This window comes from Falco punctatus, assembly GCF_963210335.1.
Source record: "Falco punctatus genome assembly, chromosome: 2".
In the NCBI taxonomy this organism is placed as follows: domain Eukaryota; kingdom Metazoa; phylum Chordata; class Aves; order Falconiformes; family Falconidae; genus Falco; species Falco punctatus.
Window position 1 is genome coordinate 33730187 of NC_137581.1, and position 18811 is coordinate 33748997.

Below are 18811 nucleotides of genomic sequence, written 5' to 3' on the forward strand. Positions count from 1 at the left end.
TGGAAACTAAAGCCCAAGCAGAAATCCTGCTGCCTCTATGAAGCATCTGCCACGTCCCAGGATGTCCCATTTCATCACCGTGACATCTATCCATCTCTCCCTCTATAAAAAGACAGATGCGCTTCCGTGTAGATCCCCTTGGTTCTCAGCTAAATGAGGACTTGGGTCAGCTGCTGCTCTCACTCATCCATTGCGCATTCAGCAAGGACAGACGCTATTGTGCCCACCTTGTCTGTTGTCATGCTCACAGTACAAATTCCATCCATGACATCTTTGTGCCATTAGATGGCTGGGGACAATCAAGGCCATGGTTCCACTGGCACAGACTATTTCATTTCCGAAAAGTATACTTATAAATATGACCAGAAGCACATTAATGTAATTAAAAAATAGCCTGCAATAACTCCAGTTGAAGTGGTACATACTAGTTAGGTACACAACCAACTTGGGCTAATGCCATACTCCCACACATGCTTCCAGGACAGACAGATTTTAATCTGTTCACAAACTTTCAGTGGCCTGAATTGCATAATTTAAAAACCATTTTCCTTCCCACTTTTTCCTGTGCTCACTGTTCTAATTCTCTAATATCCTAACATTCTAATGTTAATGTGAAAAGAACTGCGTATACTGCCACCAGTTTCATTTTTGCCCTTGTAGTTTGTCACTCCATCCCAACTAAACCTCTTTAAATAATTTGCTGCTACCTTTTGTGTTTTAGACATCTATACAGCCCTTTTTCATAAACTGTCCCGGCAATAACTCCATTAGATTTGGTTCTAGGGATTTGCCTTAGGACATCTAATTTAAACTCTTTCCTGTCTACCATCTTCTTGTATTTAGATTTTTATGAATTTAGTCATGGGAATTAAAAGTTTGCACAATTTCAGTCTTTATCATAAACTATTCAGTGTCACTGGCATGAACAGATTGATTATATTCCACAAGTACCAAAATATATATTGAGGTGTGAAGTTCACCCATTTACCAAATTCTTCTTAGAATTATTAAAAACTTCCCTAAGTACATCTCCCAAGTTAAGGCTTATAATGCAACCACTTTCTTCACATTCTGACTTCTTATTCACACAAATCTAACATACAGACAAGATGAAGTATGGGAAGCTGATCTTATTGTTAAGTCTTAACTGCTAGAAGCAATTCTGGAGACTTCATAGCATCCATACACCATCACACCCAGTTTCCTCACATACCACAGAGTATCATCCCCAGTGGTATCCCTTACTTTATATCATTACCTATTTCTCCTAATACAGTCTCATTTATGCCACAGCTTTGATTATTAAACCCAGCCATTTTGGTTTCATTAAAGAAACTGAATGCACATGCAACACCCCCAAACTTAAAGTACAGGCTTCAGTCCTAAAAGATTTGTAAGCACCTGGAATTAACTGTGTGTTAAAACTGCCAGGGCTGACCTTTAAGCATTCTGGGTTATCCGTGAAAGTGACTCTCCCATATACGATTACTTCATGACATTACAATCCCAACACAATGACTGCCTTCATCAACCACATAATTATTGCCCACATCAACTGACTTAAGTTCCTATAAAATATCTTTTTCCTTTGACACCATGTCTTAAGTACCAGCCTAGTAGCTCACTGACCTACAACACGATAGTTGGTGATTACCTGCAGAACTGCCCTCTGTCTTCAGGTCCTGGCATGGAATCAACTGAAGTGTTTATCTGGGTTGGTGCTAGAGAGGTTCAGTATATACTACTAAGGAAAAATGTATTGTTTTACTGCCACTTACCATGGAAAAATGGGCACTACTGTATATTGTTTTAACAACTGTTGTTACTATGGATGCAGATGTAAATCTATTTTTACATTTAATATGCCATATGCCAGCAAGATCTAGTGGAAGATCCCTGCAAATGTAAACACCTACATGCACAGGGACCTACTTATAAGTTACATGTGGGCTTGCACATAGCCGTATAAAGTATGTTTAAAAGCTGCATTCGAAGCCTGTAATATAAAACAACTTTCAGGCAGTGTGTGGCAGACTGAATGGAAATGGTACTTGATAGTCACTCATCCAAATTTTATTAAGTTTAACATACAGAGTTTTCTTTTAAATTACAAAGGCTTACACTGTGCCAAGGGCTTGCCATTGTATTGATTTCAATGGGGAATTTTGGTTTGGATTTGATGACATTGGTAGCAGCCCACATTTTGAGTGGACAACATCTAAAATTCAGTGTCACGATGTTCAAGAATTTCCACTGACTTCCAGACACGGAAAAAAAATTCAAGGACTTAAGGAAGGTACATTGAATGCATTCTGTTTATTTGAGAAGGAAGATCTCATACGAGTGCCCAATATGAAGGCATCTCTTATCATGTACAATAAAATCAACCATTGCTTCCAGCAGAATACAAAAATACACATCTCAGTGACTTCCATACAATAATAAATATGTAATCATGCATCCAACAATAAAAAGGCACGGAAAACTGGTCACTTAGTAGTCATAAAAATTACTAACTATATTAACAAAGCCACCCAAATTATCTGTACAAGGAAATGTAACAATATATTCCAAAGGTGAAAACACATAAAACATCTTTAAAATAGTATATGCAATAAATACCTCAATTGTTTTTTTTATATATTAAAAATAAAACTGTGCCATTGTAAACAGTATGTAAACAAACAAAATTCACTGTTCCTTACCATTATTACAAGTAAATAAAGCCAAAGTTACACCCCTGCTCTGTTAGATATACTTCATTGGCAAGTTTTGTCAGGCAGTTTAAAGTTTTACCCTTTTCTGCAGCAAACAGAGCCCGCCATGTGTGTAATTGTAAGTACTAGAGCAACCGCTAAGCTTCAAAACTGACTACCCAGAATGTCGTAGGTCATCGAATAGTCAGAACTGAAACTAGGAAAAGCAATTTTTGCAGTGTAACGGACAAAAGTCATTTATTTATACTACATGTAATAGTGTCAGTAAAACTCAGCCGCTTATATACCAGTGCTTTCCTATAGATCTCAAGGGGGCTGTACAAAGGTGGTAAGCATCCTTACTCCCACAGGCGGAGAAAGTGAGGCACACAAAGGTTAAAGTGAGTTGCCCCCAGTCTTGCACCAGCTCCACGGCAGGAAACTAAAGGCAGAATCCAGACCTCCAGCCACTCCCCCCTCATCTCCTCACATACCCTCTACTCGTCAGGGCCTTTCAGACAACTAATGGTGTATCCTGAACTCCAGTACTGATTAGAATTACAGAAAGATAATGAACGTGCAAAAGGGAAGTTGTCTGCCCACTTGGGCACCCGCCTGCTCCCACTAATAACCATGGAGGTTTGCCACCAGCAGCAGCCGGAGCGCAACAGGAGCTTTTTCCCCCAAACCTGTAATTGGATCCAGCAGAATGGTGAGCCCAGGCACGGTCCTGTGGATCCTCCATGAGCCTACTGGTTGCCTCAACTGTTTATTCTTTTGAGGTCTGTTTCTATAGCCAACAAAGTCCTGGAAAGTTCAACCAAGGTGCATACTTCCTTCCTGATTAGCAAGGGGAGAAGTAGGAATCTGAATATGATTCTTTCTAAAGCAAAATTATAGGAAAAGATTCCTGGGAGTGGTGGGCATTTGCACAGATGTCTTTAGAAAAAGCCTGAATGGGGGAATTCAGCTGGCTTGCTATTTCTTCAGCTTTTGATAACATTGGCATAACTACTCATTTTACAAATCCTACTGTATCCCTGGGAGGACTATCTACAATGAATACAAACTTACCTGTTCCAGACACATATATTTCAAAGTGCATGATATCTCTTGTTAAAGATGGTATTTTTAGCCTTAGATGAAGAAATTAAGATGTATCTATTTAGCCGTTTCACAGCCTCATGTCTTTTTACAGGAAGAATACACTTAGAGCATACACAATTAAAAGATACCCTGGAAAGGGATTTAGGAAGCGCTGCATTACAGTATTTTTCCTCCCTGGTGCTATTAAAGAACTGATCCTTCTGTCTCTTAACAAGCGATTTCTCTAAGGTCAAGAAGTTGTCTGATTTGCCTTACCACTAAGTATTTTCATAATTTTATTCATCCATGCATTCTACAGACTGGCTCTGAAGATACATACCTCCATGTCTTGATGAGAAGTTTAAAGCCATATAATATATAACTTTTTTTTTCCTTCGATAAGGTACTTTTGGATGAGGTACTTCAAGTGTCTCATTCTAGATCTGCAGAGCCAGGTGAGCAGTATGAAATCAGCAGGTATACAAAATAGGAGGGACTACTTTTTATTCATCAGAAAATACTTCTTCATTTTCACCTGCCACACTGCATGCCCTCTTTGGGGCAGAGGTAAGATAGGTGGTTTGTTTTTAGAAGATTCTGTATTAAATCTTACAAAAGTTATTTTAGAAGGTATTTTCTTAGACATATCCAAGGACCAGATCAATGAAAAATTCTGTACATTCTCTAAGGCATATATTCCCACCTGTGTTGGAGTTCGCAGGCTCTGTAGAAAAATCCAAATAGCAACTGCAGATTTCACATTGGGAAAAAATAAATACATCTCACTCATTAAAAAAAAAAAAAAAAAATCACAGTAGGAAAATAGCCAGTAAACAATAGATTCAGCGGGGTTTAATCTTGGCCCCAGTGAGATCAGTGGGAGTTTTGCCAAGGATTTCAACAAAGCCAAAATTTCACCCAGAATTGTATACAATTCTTTAGCTGACAACAATCATAAACATCCTGCCACTCCATTGTATAAGTTAAATATTAATAAGCATCTGTAAACATCCTGCAATTCATCTGATATAAAAAATATTATAATAAAAACAATGCAGCATCTCAAGCATTGTATAGTTTTAAGTTTTTTTGGCTCTACACACAAGTTGGCATTCTGGGCAAAACCAGGGTATGTATATACATATATATGTACAGGTGTGCACGCACATATAGACTACAAACTAGATACTACATCTATACAAACATGCACACGCAACTACTGGCAAGAGAACAACATTCATAGGTATGGCATTTAAAAGGCTACCATTGATCAATCTGAGGATAACTTTTATGTGAGGAGCAATTTCTACCTACCTAAATCCTCTGTAGGCTTACACATAAATGCTAAAACTGAAATACATGGTAGCAATCTCCCAGGGGGACTAAAATGCCATTTAAAGGTAAGCACATGCCTAAGTCCCAACAGATCTATATGTTTGCAAAGACGATGAATTTTCCTGTGGTGTGAGCAGGACCAAGGGGAAATGAAGGGCAGAAACTACTGAGCGTGCCGTAGTTTTTACCTAAATCAGTACAAATCACGTCAGATGTTTTCATTTTCTATTGAACATGTTTTTCAATTCAGTGGAAATTGTGTGTTTCACCTTTTTGCTGCAAAATGCTATTCAGACCCAAATATAAAGAGTTATTCAGAAAACTAGACAGTGTCACATCTCTGCAACACTTTTATGTGCCCTTTAAGCACCCACTCATGCAAGTAAGTGGATGTTACTACAGAATGAACTAACAGCTGTACTTGACTGGAGTACTAGTTTAAGTGACAAGCCTAGCTAATGAGAAAAACCATCCACGTTGGGCTGGGATCCTCTCAGGACTTTTAAAATACCTTTAGGTGAAATTAAATGCTTTTTTAAATGCCAGAACATACACTACAAATACATTCATGCAATTCCATAGCCCTCAGGATTTAAGAAATATCTACTCTGAACGTACAGTTACGACAGTAGAAGTTTTGTTATCACTGGTGTATTTGTCATCACTGTGAATTAAGAGAGGAAGCTGCTAGTATTAAATGTCATTAAATGATTTGTGTGTGATGACAGCAATGCAGAAGGACCAAATCTCAGGTGCAGAGATCAGGCCCTCTTCACCTCACAAGCTCCCCAGCAGCTTGTACTCTTCACGCACAGATCCCATCTATCGCACATCTCATCTTCTGCTGTGAATATCATCTTGCCCTCTGATGATCCCCTCAACATACAATCTTCAACAAACTAAATTACTAGGTAACTGGCAGCTCTAGGGAGGTCCCGTGTTTCAGCTCTTTTAGGATTCAAAGGACATGATGTAAGAGGTGGCTAATGAAATGAATTATTTCAGGGCAGTTCATAAGCTGTGCTCCTTGAGGGGAAAAATAATAATTTTTGTTATAGGTGGACGAGACTCCATTTTTCCAAGTGCACGTTTTAAGGAGAGAAATCCAGGGCAGAAAGTACAGACACCACAAACGACAGATGCCCATAGAAAATCCTCTGAAATCTGTCTAAGCGGTTGTTGTGGTTTAACTCCAGCCGGCAACTAAGCACCATGCAGCCGCTTGCTCACCCCCCGTCCATACGCCTATTGCAATATAGAAAGTTGGCATCTTGTGAGAGAACAGTGCACTAGAAACCTTCACGGTGAGTATCTGCATGTCTGTGTGCTCATTGTAAACCTTCACAAACTGTCCAAGTAGACAATCATATATTCTTAAAATTCTGATTAAGAGCCCCCCAGGCCCTACTTGTCAGCACACGTGCTCTCCCTCCCTGAAAAGCCAGACCAAGCAGCTCTGGACAGCTTTCCTCAGCCTCCCCATTCACATAATAATTGACTGTAACTGCAGAGAGAATTAGTCCCAAGCAGAGCTTACTTCAACCAATGCAGGGAGAAAGACAGTTTTATCTGTAACTCTTTCCCTGTTAATGACATTGTCAGGTTACTAAATAAATTAAAAAGCTTTCTATCCAATTAATACTTTAGATTAATCAAGGTAGGATTTTAAATGCTAATTCACTTCAAACATTCGTAGTAGAGATTGGGGGCACTTGCCAGGATTTTATTTTTGGCTTTTCACACTGTTTCCAACAAACTAACCAATTTTACTTTTAGTTCATTTCTTCTTGGTTTCATCTTCCAGTTCACATGCTCTCATATAACATAGCTATACCTATATTAAACACAGCTTCCTAAAAAAAATTGTTTCATATGAAGTTGTGGGGCTTTTTTGCAAATTCATTGTACTTTAAACTCTGCACTGTATTGCTTTTACCTTCAGTATCTTTCCAATCCTAACACTAATCTTTCAATCATACTACAAATATATTTTTCCAAAGCGACTGTTCCATAGAATAAAATACAGATTACTCACTTACATACTTGTTCTACTAATAGCTACCATTAATTTCTGGTATTTTCAGAAGTCTTACACAGCTGTGGAGTTAGCCAAAACACATCTCTATTAAAGGACATCCCATTAGCTATTGCTAATTGTTAGTGGTATGGCAAGCTAAATACAGCTTTCAGCGGGGATTGCAAGAGTATTTTAGTCCACTATGGCTATGCCAGACTGGAGCCTGAAGGCCGGGTCAGTCTAGGTCTCCTGGAGCATCATACAGCTTTCTCCTAGCCTACCTGTCCAGCTCTTCTGAACAGAAGAGGGGGGGCAGACATCAAGGGTCTCATCTTGTCAAGCATCTGGGAAGTCATCCAGACACAGGAGCTGGGAAGCAGCGTGAGAACATCAGCAGAGGCTTGAACCTGTGTGTTAAACATAAATTATGCACCAGCTTCTTCTGCCCTCACTAATATAAGCAACAGGTTGTACGAAGTCAAAATCCCAAAGAACTTTATATAGAAAGTGTTTCTGTCAACTGGGAGACAAGGTCTTCAATTATTTAAAATAAATGTTTATAATCCTACCATGTACATATATGAATTTTCTGTTGACTGCTCTGAAGGTGGTAGGTTGTTTAACCACTATAGCTAAATTCATGACAATTTGTCCAGGAATACTCTCAGGTCTGTATTTGCCAGCATTTTGCTAGTTTGCCGAAGTGTTAACAGTGCTGCTATTTTATTATTTACAGATGATGAGGGGGTGACATTTTAAGTTGAATTCTACAGTCTGAAAAAAACCAAAACCTTTTCAACATGATTTTTTTTTTTTTCAGTTAAAACATTGAGGGTTATCACTATTAAGCCTACAGAAGTTGCTATGAATTTTGGTATTAGCTCCAACTGGCTACAGGAATAGTCTCCTGGAAGTCTCCAGACTGCTTTCAAATGGAATATAACTGCTGAGAAACAGAGTGGGCTTCTGTACAGCAGAAATGTGCATTTCAAGTACGTAAGCTAACCCTTAACAGAGCTATTAAACCTAATGCAACAGTAGTAGAAAAGAACTAGAAAATGTTTTCTTTTTGTAAAAAAGATCACGTTCCACACTGTATTCTATATATAAATACAGGAATTTATACAACCAGTAAAGATCTTCTATTGGTAATTACCAAATGATGCTTTATCAATCCTGCTGACACTACCATTCATCTCTGAAGAGGGAGCAGAGATATTTTAAGTCCTGTCCAAACTCCTCAGCTTCCTCAGGTCATGCTCCTTTTACTTAAGACAGCAATACAGTCATGTACAGTTCCTACAAACATTAAATCTTCGCAGTTAGAATAAGCAGCATCAAACCTTGATGATATGAAAATCATACCAAAAACACACAATCTATGAAAACAGAATAATAAAAAAAAAAAAGTAGAGCTCATGGTATAAACGTGCTACTCAGGACACTGCAGTGGAGAGGTACTTATGTTACTGGGGTGAAAAAAATATGTTATTAGTCATATAATTTTATATGGCTCTCACACAAGTGACAAGATGATTTCCTGACTGTAAGCTAAATACTTTGCTCCAGCTCAGTTATCCTCATGATATACATCACTTGTGACTTTACCTTTCACAAAGACTTTTTGCACTGCTGATCATTAGTTACCAGAGCTGTCAAACTTACATGCAAGAACTCAATACTTAGGGGCACAGAGAGAGCAATGGAGAAACAGGAGTAAACATTAGTAGTCCAATCACTAATACGAAGCATCAAGCAAAATGGAATCACTGTGGGGGGCTTTGTCTTACATGTCCATTGTAGAATTATCTATGGACAATACATAGTTTTACATGTATTTCTAAAGTAGGACTATGGAACATTCTCTCATATTTGCTTTATGTATTCATTTTCCATTACATGTGAAAAAGGCCTCCTGCCAGTTTTCCCAAAAGGAAGACTAGACGCATTGAAAAACACTGATAATTTTACCCTTGAAATAAGATCTGCTCATTATCAAGGCATTATGAAATTTTCATTAAGTGAATTAGCATCACTGAGTTCAATGAAAAAGTCAGAATTGGCAGGTTATCCATTTCTCTATAAAGATCGTAGGAAAATATGAAAGGAACCATTACAAAAAAATCAATTCCTTTTGTTTGAATTACAGCTATACAACATTGCAGTACGAATTTCTTTGGGCAGGGATGGAGAGTGAAAGATTATTTCTATTTATTATTTACAGGACCAAACATGTTTACTCCAGCCTCTAAGCAAGAAATACTGGATTGAAATAACCTGGGAGGGTTTTTGATAACATGCTTTCCTTTTACTGTTCTTCCACGTGTAAGATTTTTTTTTTTTTGAAAGAGATATTCACAAAAAAAATAGTGGTTATGGGGGAATACATAAAAATGTATCATAAAGAAAATTTGCAATTGCCATCGTATAAAAATATTCATTTTTGAATAAGTTTTTTCTTTATAGTATTCTAAAAAAAACCCAACACCTACAACCATGATTTTGCCTGATATCATTCTGTTTCTAAGAAGGCGGCATTAGGCATTATAAAGGCAATACTTGCATGACTCGAATCAGAGGTTGCTACAGCAATTGAATACAATGAACTGGAAAAATCCTATTAGAAAATGACAAAACAGAAACATGCACTTGGCAATTTGCTGCCATTTTAAAATATGCATTTCTCCTCTTCTTCTTTCTGAGGTGTAGGGCATTTCATCTATATGAATACCAACCACTAAAAAAAAAAAAAAAAAAAGCCTATCACTTTGTAATCCTTTCAAATTTTAAGGTATGCTGGGTGACTACAGAAATTAAGTTTATTCGACTAGAGGAATAAAAAGTCATCCAGTGAACTTTGTATAGTGATTTTTTGTCTTGATGAATCTAGCATGTTGAATAGGCCTCCACAAGATCTATTGGGATAACTTGCTTTCTAAAAAACTAAGTACTGTCAGGGGATGTGTTTACCTTATTTTTGTTGAGATATTGCGATATATGCTTTGAAACACTTTAAACATCAGGATAAAATTATAAAGAATTCAGTTCATTAAAAATGTAGCTATGTGCGTCCTTAGTTCTAGGAGCTGGGACTTTTACAGCAGTAAGGAAAAAACCCAAATACTTGGAAATTACAATAATCATGAGATAGTAACAATGTGTTCAAAAGTCTTTTTTTTAGAAAAGCCTCATCACTAAACACAGTTATGACCTCGGCAGAGAAACCCTGTAAAGTAGTTAGAGCCTCCTTGTCAGACGCATTTGGATTTCATAGCCAACACTCGTCTAAGGCATAAAGTTGCATAAAATTTGCTCTTCTGGGCATCTAATAAATACAGCATAAATGATGCTTATAATTTTTTTTTCCTACTTGCACATTTAAAAAAAACCTTCTGCTTAGGACAATCAATATTAAATTCTTTGGTGTTCATCTAAAAAAAATGAACTATAGAAAGACAATTCATCAGTTGTCCTATACTGAGGTAATCTGAGGAGTGCCATAAGAATGTAGCATTACAAACAATATTTGCCCATTTTCCCTGCCTAAAAGCAGCTCCCATTTTTTTAATATACTCAGCGTAGACTCTACAGTGATCTGAAGAGATCCTGTTCCATAGCCCATCTTAACGCATTGCATATAGCAAGGCTGAAAGTTGTAAAGAGAGTGTATCCTACAGTCAGGAAAGCAAAGAAAGTTCTTCAATGTATTATGTCTTTGAATCAACCAGGAAGATTAACTATGCCATCTACCGTAACATTTGTATTTTAGAATGCTGCCACACATTAAAATATAGCGTAGCTTACAGAGAAACAAAGAGAAAAGGAAATACAACTTGCGAAGACTTGACAGATGCCATCTGAACATCATTAAAGGGGTGAATGTCAAGTACATTAATAAATATTCATAATCTACCACTGTTTGCCTAACTTTCCATTGTTTCCATATGCTTTTCATAAAACAGCATGAAAATCATGTCACTTGGCAAAGGGATTTTGGTTTGGTTTTTATGGAAAACCTAATGGAACATAGCCTTTTACTTTTGTTTGTTTACCAGAACAATCAGTTATGTCCACAGAGCTCCCAGAATGGTGCCCGTTGAGCAGCAAGAGCACATAGTACTATAAGTGGATATAAATGAGGCCTGGTTTGCTCCTTTTGATTTTTTTTTTTTTTTTTTTTTTTTTTTTGCAGTAGAGCAATGAGGGGAATAGATTTTACTTTCCAGGGGACAATGCCCATCTATTTTCCAAGGGACGATGCCCATCATACTCATGAGAACGGGAGGGCAAAACCAGGATGTAGTACTTGACATTGGCCCCTTTGAACAGGGAAAATAAGCTTTGGGAAGAAGAAATGAAACCTTACTCTGATGCTTACAAGGAAAACATAAATATATATCAAGATACTCTTTAACCAGTAAGAAACGTCAAAGCTACTTAATTAAGTAAAAGTGTTCCTCATGCCGCAATGACACGTTAGGAACAGCAAGGAGACAGCAATCCTGTGCAAGTTTTCTGTGGTACAATATAATTTCACCTCAAATATTTAAGTAGGTTTTTTTTTTAGCTATATGCAAGTTATTTTTCTACTAGATTAATATTTTTTGTGAAAAATTAACCAGGAAAATCAATTATGAAGCTATGTTTCATTTAAGTAAATTGTAAATAACCTTACAAACTCTGGTCTAATGCAATTTCTAAACAAAGATGGTTTTCATTTTTTAACCTGTTTACACTCATGGATTACTACCTTGCATGTGATTCATCTTTGCATGCATAGTGGAAAACCTTAGAGCTTGTATTTTATATTTTATGATCTACCAATGTAGGAGTGCTGACAAGAAACAAGTTGATGCCTTTGTAAAGAAATGCATACAGAGACTTTTTAAATTAACAATTAATTAGCAATGAGTAAAAGCTTACCCCACAAAAATCAAATTAGCTGCTACATTTTAGAACTCTTATGTATGATAAATAAATGAATTTTCCTATAAAAAATTTCCATTAATCTTTCAATCTGCCTTTTGAACAACAGAATAAATAAAATCATTAGTGCCTAGAAGTTCAAATATGCTACAGATGTGTAAGATAACTGAATGACTACATCAAAATGCACCATGAGAAAATTCTTTATCATTTTCCATGCAGGAAGCCAACTGATATTTTTGTGAGGTACCAGTCTTTCAAGAATACTCATAAGTTAGTTACCTGATATACCTTCTGTACATGGTATATTTAAAAATCTAACTGTACACTGTTTCAATCATATATAATGCATATAATCTGCTGAATATGGCACAAATGCTAAGTTTCCACACCCACACATCCTTTGCCGTAGAACACATTTTAGGCATAACACAACACTGAAGAATAGAAAAGTGCCTGAAACTGAAAATAAAAAAGACACTCAAGTAGTAATAGATTAAACCTCATTCAAACTGATATAAAAGTTGTTCAAGTGTTTAAAGTATCAGATGTGTCATGCAACAGAACAACAGATAATTCAGGCAGGCATACCATGCATTACAGTTTGCATTCATGGTATCGCAAGGTATCTCTCCCCCCTCCTGTGTGGCCAGCAAGTGCTGGGTACCTGTGGCACTGCTAGGCTCATGTGTTGAAGCTCCAAAACCTCTCGGTCTCCTGCACAGAAGGTTTTACGGAGCTACGCCTTGGAAGGATAACCAGACAACCTCGTGCTGTACAATGGTATCTCGCTGCAGCATAAGAAGAGGCATACTAAGCTGCATGTAAGCAAAGCAATCATTTCTTGATTATATTTTCCAGTGAGCGCAGTTCACCATAAACCAATCGATTTATCAAAATGTGCTTATCCAAACTGGCCAAGTTGGCACACCAAGAAAACGTCCTCGCAAAACATACCACTTGTTCCTTTTTTTTTTTTTTTTTTTTTTTGGCACAAATCCTTTCATACTATCACAGCAAGCTCTTCACCACACAAGAATTCAGATACTAGCCTGTACAAACACCAGTGCTTATTTTTCCATAGAGTAAACTATAAAGACAGCTAAGTGCCTGCAACAGCTTTGCTTCTCCAGCAACTTTCCTTTCTCTCTAGGGAGAGCACCAGCATAATTACACTTCGGACAAAGGAGCGTTCTTGCCGACCTCCTTAATTCCCTGGAGAATTCGCTTCATATGACCCACTTTCGTTATCCCCAGGTCCTACAGAAATTTAAAAAGAGAGAGAGAGAGAGAGAGAGAGAGGGAGAAGTTTATTTACAAAAAGGAAAAAAACACCCACCATTGATTATGATCTAGCCATGCAACAGATGTCTAGAAATATGCTCACTGCAATCAACATTAACCAGAAAAGATTCTGTGGTACTAGCAAGTGTTGCCTAACAAAAAAAAAATAATTGCTTAGAGCGTACAATGAATCCCTCTCTGTCTTGCAGACAGAAAATTACTTACCTGCAATAATGGCAATCCAAGGCACTGCAATATCTGTCAAAACTATCTTTTGCTTGACTTCCAAGTAAAAAAACCTTTAACAATGTCTGGCAAAAAAAGAACAATCTCCCCCTCCTCTCTAATACAGCAATTAAATGCTTGGTAGGATGTGACGGATCAGAGCTTCTGTCCAGCAATGTCACTTGATCTGAGGCCCTATGAAGTCTGTTATAATCAACACACACACATATCCCCAGTTTCTCAAGGGAAAGTGGATGTAATGGCTACAGGCATGTAGGACAACTTCCCTTTAGAGAGCAATAGAAAAGGTAAGCATTGGTTTTTCATTCCAAAAAGGTTATGTCTCCTAACATGGATCTTCCTGATTAGAGAGCTGGAAGAAAAATTCTGAGACATGACAGTCACATCCCAAAGGAAAATGTAAAAAGCACAAGCATAAATCTCCTTGTAGCCACCACTAAAGCAATCACATCAGTTGGAATGTTTCTAATATTGGTTTCTGGGACCCATCTCCATATAAGTGACAACAGACAAGAATTTTTTGCAGCAAACCTCTTCCAGTACTAGTAACCGCTTTAGCAGCATCCTTTTCCAATTTTGACTGGTCCAATGGTCAGAGGAGCACAATGGGATGCCCAGTTGTGCTAATGATCCCCAATGTGCTAATGAATTTTCAGCACAGTTTGGTGGAAGCTTGCTTCCTTTGTCTATAAAACCCAGCTTTGAAAAACTCTTCAAAATCCTTGTGTTAGTGACATTGAGCAAGCGGCAGAGTCAAATACTAGTAGAATAAACCTCATGTGAATAGATTGTGATTAAATAAAAAAACCTTAGAAAAGTTTCACTCTATTTTTCTGAAATAGAAATCCTTTCATTTTAATAGGAAGATTTCCATTATGAAGACATTAAAAGGAAAAGAGTGTAATTAAGCAGCTTGAAATAATTAGTCTCATACAGAGTGAAAAAAGAAACCATATATAATGTTCTGCACATACAAAGCCTGTATCTACCTTTCTACAGCCACAGAAACCTCAGAAAATCTGTACTTTATATTACTTAACAGTGTTAGCATGCAATTACCAAAGGAAGAAAGACATGGTAGGATGGGCATGAATTAATTATTTTATTGTAAAGGTAGCACAGCACAGATTAAACAGGTGGATTAATTTTCAGACAGCCAAGATTGAATTCTAGTTATGTTAAAGATGAAGAAAAACCTTCATTTGAAAACTACCAGTACTGTAAAGGCATGACCACCCTTTACAGCACTTTGGCACAAAGGTGTCAGCGTTAAAGAATTCAAGATATGTTCATAAAAGTCCCCATATCAACCTATCTGAAAAAACCTTCTGATTTTCCATATCACATCAATTTATAATTTGTTTCTGCTAATGGTCATCTCCCTTATAAAAAAATGTAGTACTCCATTTTAAGCTAAGAGAACTTCTGTAGCAGTTGTTAAACTTGTCCCACAATGACAGTAACATTTATAATTTTAGATTTGGAGAATATTTTCTTTCTTATGCTAAACTTAATATCCAATGAATCAAAAATACACAAGACTACTGAAACTACTCAAGTAGCCTAGTTGCTATGTGGAGGAAATTCTACGTAAGGGAAAAATCATAAGGATCCTTTCCAAACCACAAGAAATCACACATGTTAAAGGTTAAGAACTTGCAAACTCTTCAGAACAAACATTTTCACAAGTAGAACTCTTGTTGGATAAACAAGATGCTGCCAGACTTCAAAGATCAGAGGAAAGAATCATAGTATGAAATTCCCAGAAAACTCAGCCACTTTTTCCACCAACCTTTACAAAGTATTGTCAACAACGCCTATGTTTCAGAGGCAAGAGGTTTCAGTTCTATTTCCATTCCAATTGAAGTTGCTGTAATGTAGATCAGAACAGCAAGTCTCAAGAGCCTCATCACAATTTCTGGGACCCTTTTGATAAATTCTGCCACACTTCCAGGAAAAAAAACAACAACAACCAACACTATAAACTCTGAATTTTTATGCTTGTGTAATAGTTTGGTTTGGAGGAAATGAAAATTTATACATTCCTGACACTAGATGCTCTCTAGTATTCTCTGTTTACTACTGATGCAGGAAAGTTTGCAAAAATTCTCTCATCTAAGACTAAAAGGATCTGCTACAGCAGCAGATCATGCATAATTCAAAAAGCAAGATCCCTAAAGATATCTGCATTTTTGTACAAGCATGAGTTTCATCACGCTCTACATAATCTGTCCACATTTAATTGATATCTAATTAACAAAATCCAATTTGTCTAAAATATGGTTTTGAAGACAAGATGCTAGCGAGAGTCTGAGGAAGAAAACAGCCTTTCTTTCTCCTCAGCTATGGCCTTTATACTACAGGATCACCTCTCCTTCTGCTCTCCCTAACCATTTTGCCATCTCTAGGCCTTCAGCAGGTAAGGCTCAAAAAATTCTGGGGGGAATTTTTTTTTACAAAATTTAAAAAAAAGTTGGGCAAGAAAAAGCTGATGAAAATTCTTGCAACAGCTTTCAGGAGTTCTTCATCTGCTTTATATTATGGTGACTAGACCCCTGTCTGCTTAGTCAAGAACGCATTTATTCCAGGTTTGCCCAAGAGATTTTGGCCAAATACACCAGCAATATAATACAACCAAACGATTTTTGTAAACACTCCTTAATATTAACATCTTCCATATGAGAAACCAACCCTACTTGCATTCCCAGTGTCAAAAGCCATCCTGCATGCCTGAAGTCTTACAAATCTTAGAAAACTTTTTCCACACAAGAACTTTTTCAGAATGCACTACTGCTAAACACAGGGATGAAATGCCATGGTCCTCAGCACAGACATCAGCTTGACTGGCACTTCTCATCAAGTTGACATGAAACATGGAAACCCTTTCTGCAAGGAAACCAACATTGCCATGGAACTCTATGGAGACATCATCTTAGTCCTACCAAACATGTTGCAGTTCTCATTATTACTACATTGTGTCCATAGGAACGTGGTTATCAATGCAAAGAATGCCAGCATTTGTTTCAGAAAAATCAGAGTCCAGTTTTCAATGAGTTTGCTTGTAAAATAAGGTTAAAAAAAGAAAGTCACAACAAGCTTTATTTCTACAGCAAAGTTCGCAATTTACTGCCCAGCCTCTCCTCAAGCAAAATAAAATCACATGGGTGTAAAAGTCTAAGGTTCCCCTAAATAAATCAGACATAGGAGGCTGGAAAAAGGGTACTGCTGCAGGAGCTGGGTAGAGAAAGGTATCTAGTTCCTCTTGGAGATGTTCTCCATTTGCCACTTGCCACACAGAGCTAACTGAGAGTGGGATCCACAAGCTACACAGAAATGTAATTAGAGGCATCCGATTCTTCAGTCAACATATTGATCTATTTCAGTGATGCGTGCAAGAGAGTTTCATCAAATTCTTTCCCATACTGCTTTTTGTCTCTACTTTTGACCGCAGAAAGAAAAGTGGGCCCAAAGGATTCAATTAAAACAGGCAACGATTTTTTCCTGTTGTAGACATGAGAGGTAATAGAGGTAAATGTATTGCATGTGACTTAAGAGCTTGTGAATCAATGGCAAGCCCATTTAGCTTGGCAGGAAGCACAAGCCTTGCACTGGAGGGGAGGCTGCACACAGACCATCGCTCACAGGAGCACCGAGGACTCATCTGCAAACCTCGATAGCCAAAGAGAGGAGAAGCCAACAGGGTGGCTTGTGATGTGTTCCTCATTTCCTAGGAACCACATAACGCATCTTGACACTGTTCCAGGTCACTAGTCCGAAAAGTGCAAGCTTCTTGAGCCATCTTTATTCGACTCCCAGCGGAGGTCATGCCCTGTATGTTACATGCTGGATGACTGCTGAACTCTGCTATTTAATTCAGTGTTGCTACATAAAGCGCAAGCCACGCTTGGCCAAAAGCCTGGGCTACCTTATGAGCAGCGCTGCGCTGGAAGCTCTCAGCACTTGCTAATGAGCCGATGGGGCAACTGCAGAGCGGGACTTCTGCAAGCACAGGATACACCCACAGCAACGTGCGCAGGGCAACTCCTCGTCCAGCTACACTGAGCAATTTAAAACATCATGCGCGCTTCCAGGCAGCACTAGGTAGAGGGGCCAGTAAAAGTCTGTCTGTAGGCTCTAAGGCAAGCCTTTAGGTATTTCAGGGCACAGGCCTTTGTGATGGCGTTTTATTTATGCTGAATCAGCACGAGTCTTACCAACAGGGGTAACAGGGTGATGATCACCCTGCTGCAGATACTTACTTGGCTGAAGCACCAGTCTTCTGGGCATGCAGACAGATAGGTACCTATCAGAAACAAGGCATGGCCAGAAACCATGTCCTGTTTAACACTAATCTTACCTACCGTCATTTATTCCAACAAATGTGACATCTTGATTTTTTTTTTTAAAAGATTTCTGAACATTTTGGCAAACCTATGCATCGTTTGATGCTGAATTTCCCATTTAAATTTTAAATTCGTTCAGTGCCCATTCAGAACAGGGACTTCCAACATTCATCACTGAAACATCATGATGGATTGCTTGGATGGACAGTTTTCTATTTCTAATTTTTTGCAGAGAGGGACTGTCTTCAAACTGTCCCTCCATGTCAGGAACTTTCCTGAAAGAAATGAATTTAACTTCCACAGAAAGAAGTTCAGGCAACCTAATACCAAAGGGTAAAATAATACACAGCAGCCAAACAGATCATCTCAAACACTGCTATCTTCAGCAGCTGCCTTCAACTGCAACAGTCACACCAAGCAAGCAGTACCTTGTAACATCAGGATTTCACACTACGTAAGAAACTTCATGAAAAATGGCACATTTGTATGAAAGTATTGCCTCTGTCTGGAAACTACTGCACTGTGGCTAAAGCAATGACTTGCACTCTAAATGTAAATGTTTGCAATTTATATAATATCCTATTTCCTCTCTTATGTGCTAAAAGCAGTTGCAAAACGCATTATCAAGAACTCATTACTACCGAGTTCCCGGAAAAAGTAATGTAATGAATCCCCAAAGATACAGCCTCTATTACATATAATGGATGCACTTAAGTAATTCTTGAATAAGACAGCAAGCTCAAATAACAGACTCAGACTGCTAGGTAACATTTCTCTCTGCAAAACTTACCAATCTGACCTCAGATGAAGAAAGCTTTGCGATTTTGGAGTCAAAAGAAAGTGCTCTGTTTTAAATCTATACAGCTAAACTCATGCAG

At 37.8% G+C, this 18811-nt stretch overlaps 1 protein-coding gene across 8 annotated transcripts in view; it reads right to left on the reverse strand.

Annotated features, from left to right (window-relative positions):
* Positions 1–2297: 2297 nt before the first annotated feature.
* The window catches only part of DGKH (diacylglycerol kinase eta), a 192514-nt gene continuing 176000 nt past the window's right edge, over positions 2298–18811 (reverse strand). For 6 of the 8 annotated variants that reach the window (XM_080376826.1, XM_080376825.1, XM_080376824.1 and 3 more), the window contains one exon: positions 2298–13320. In XM_080376826.1, the coding sequence (XP_080232952.1) occupies positions 13231–13320 (90 nt within the window). In that variant the 3' untranslated portion in view covers positions 2298–13230. The remainder of the gene's footprint in view (positions 13321–18811) is intronic. The other 2 variants (XM_080376828.1, XM_080376823.1) reach the window with 1 other exon arrangement.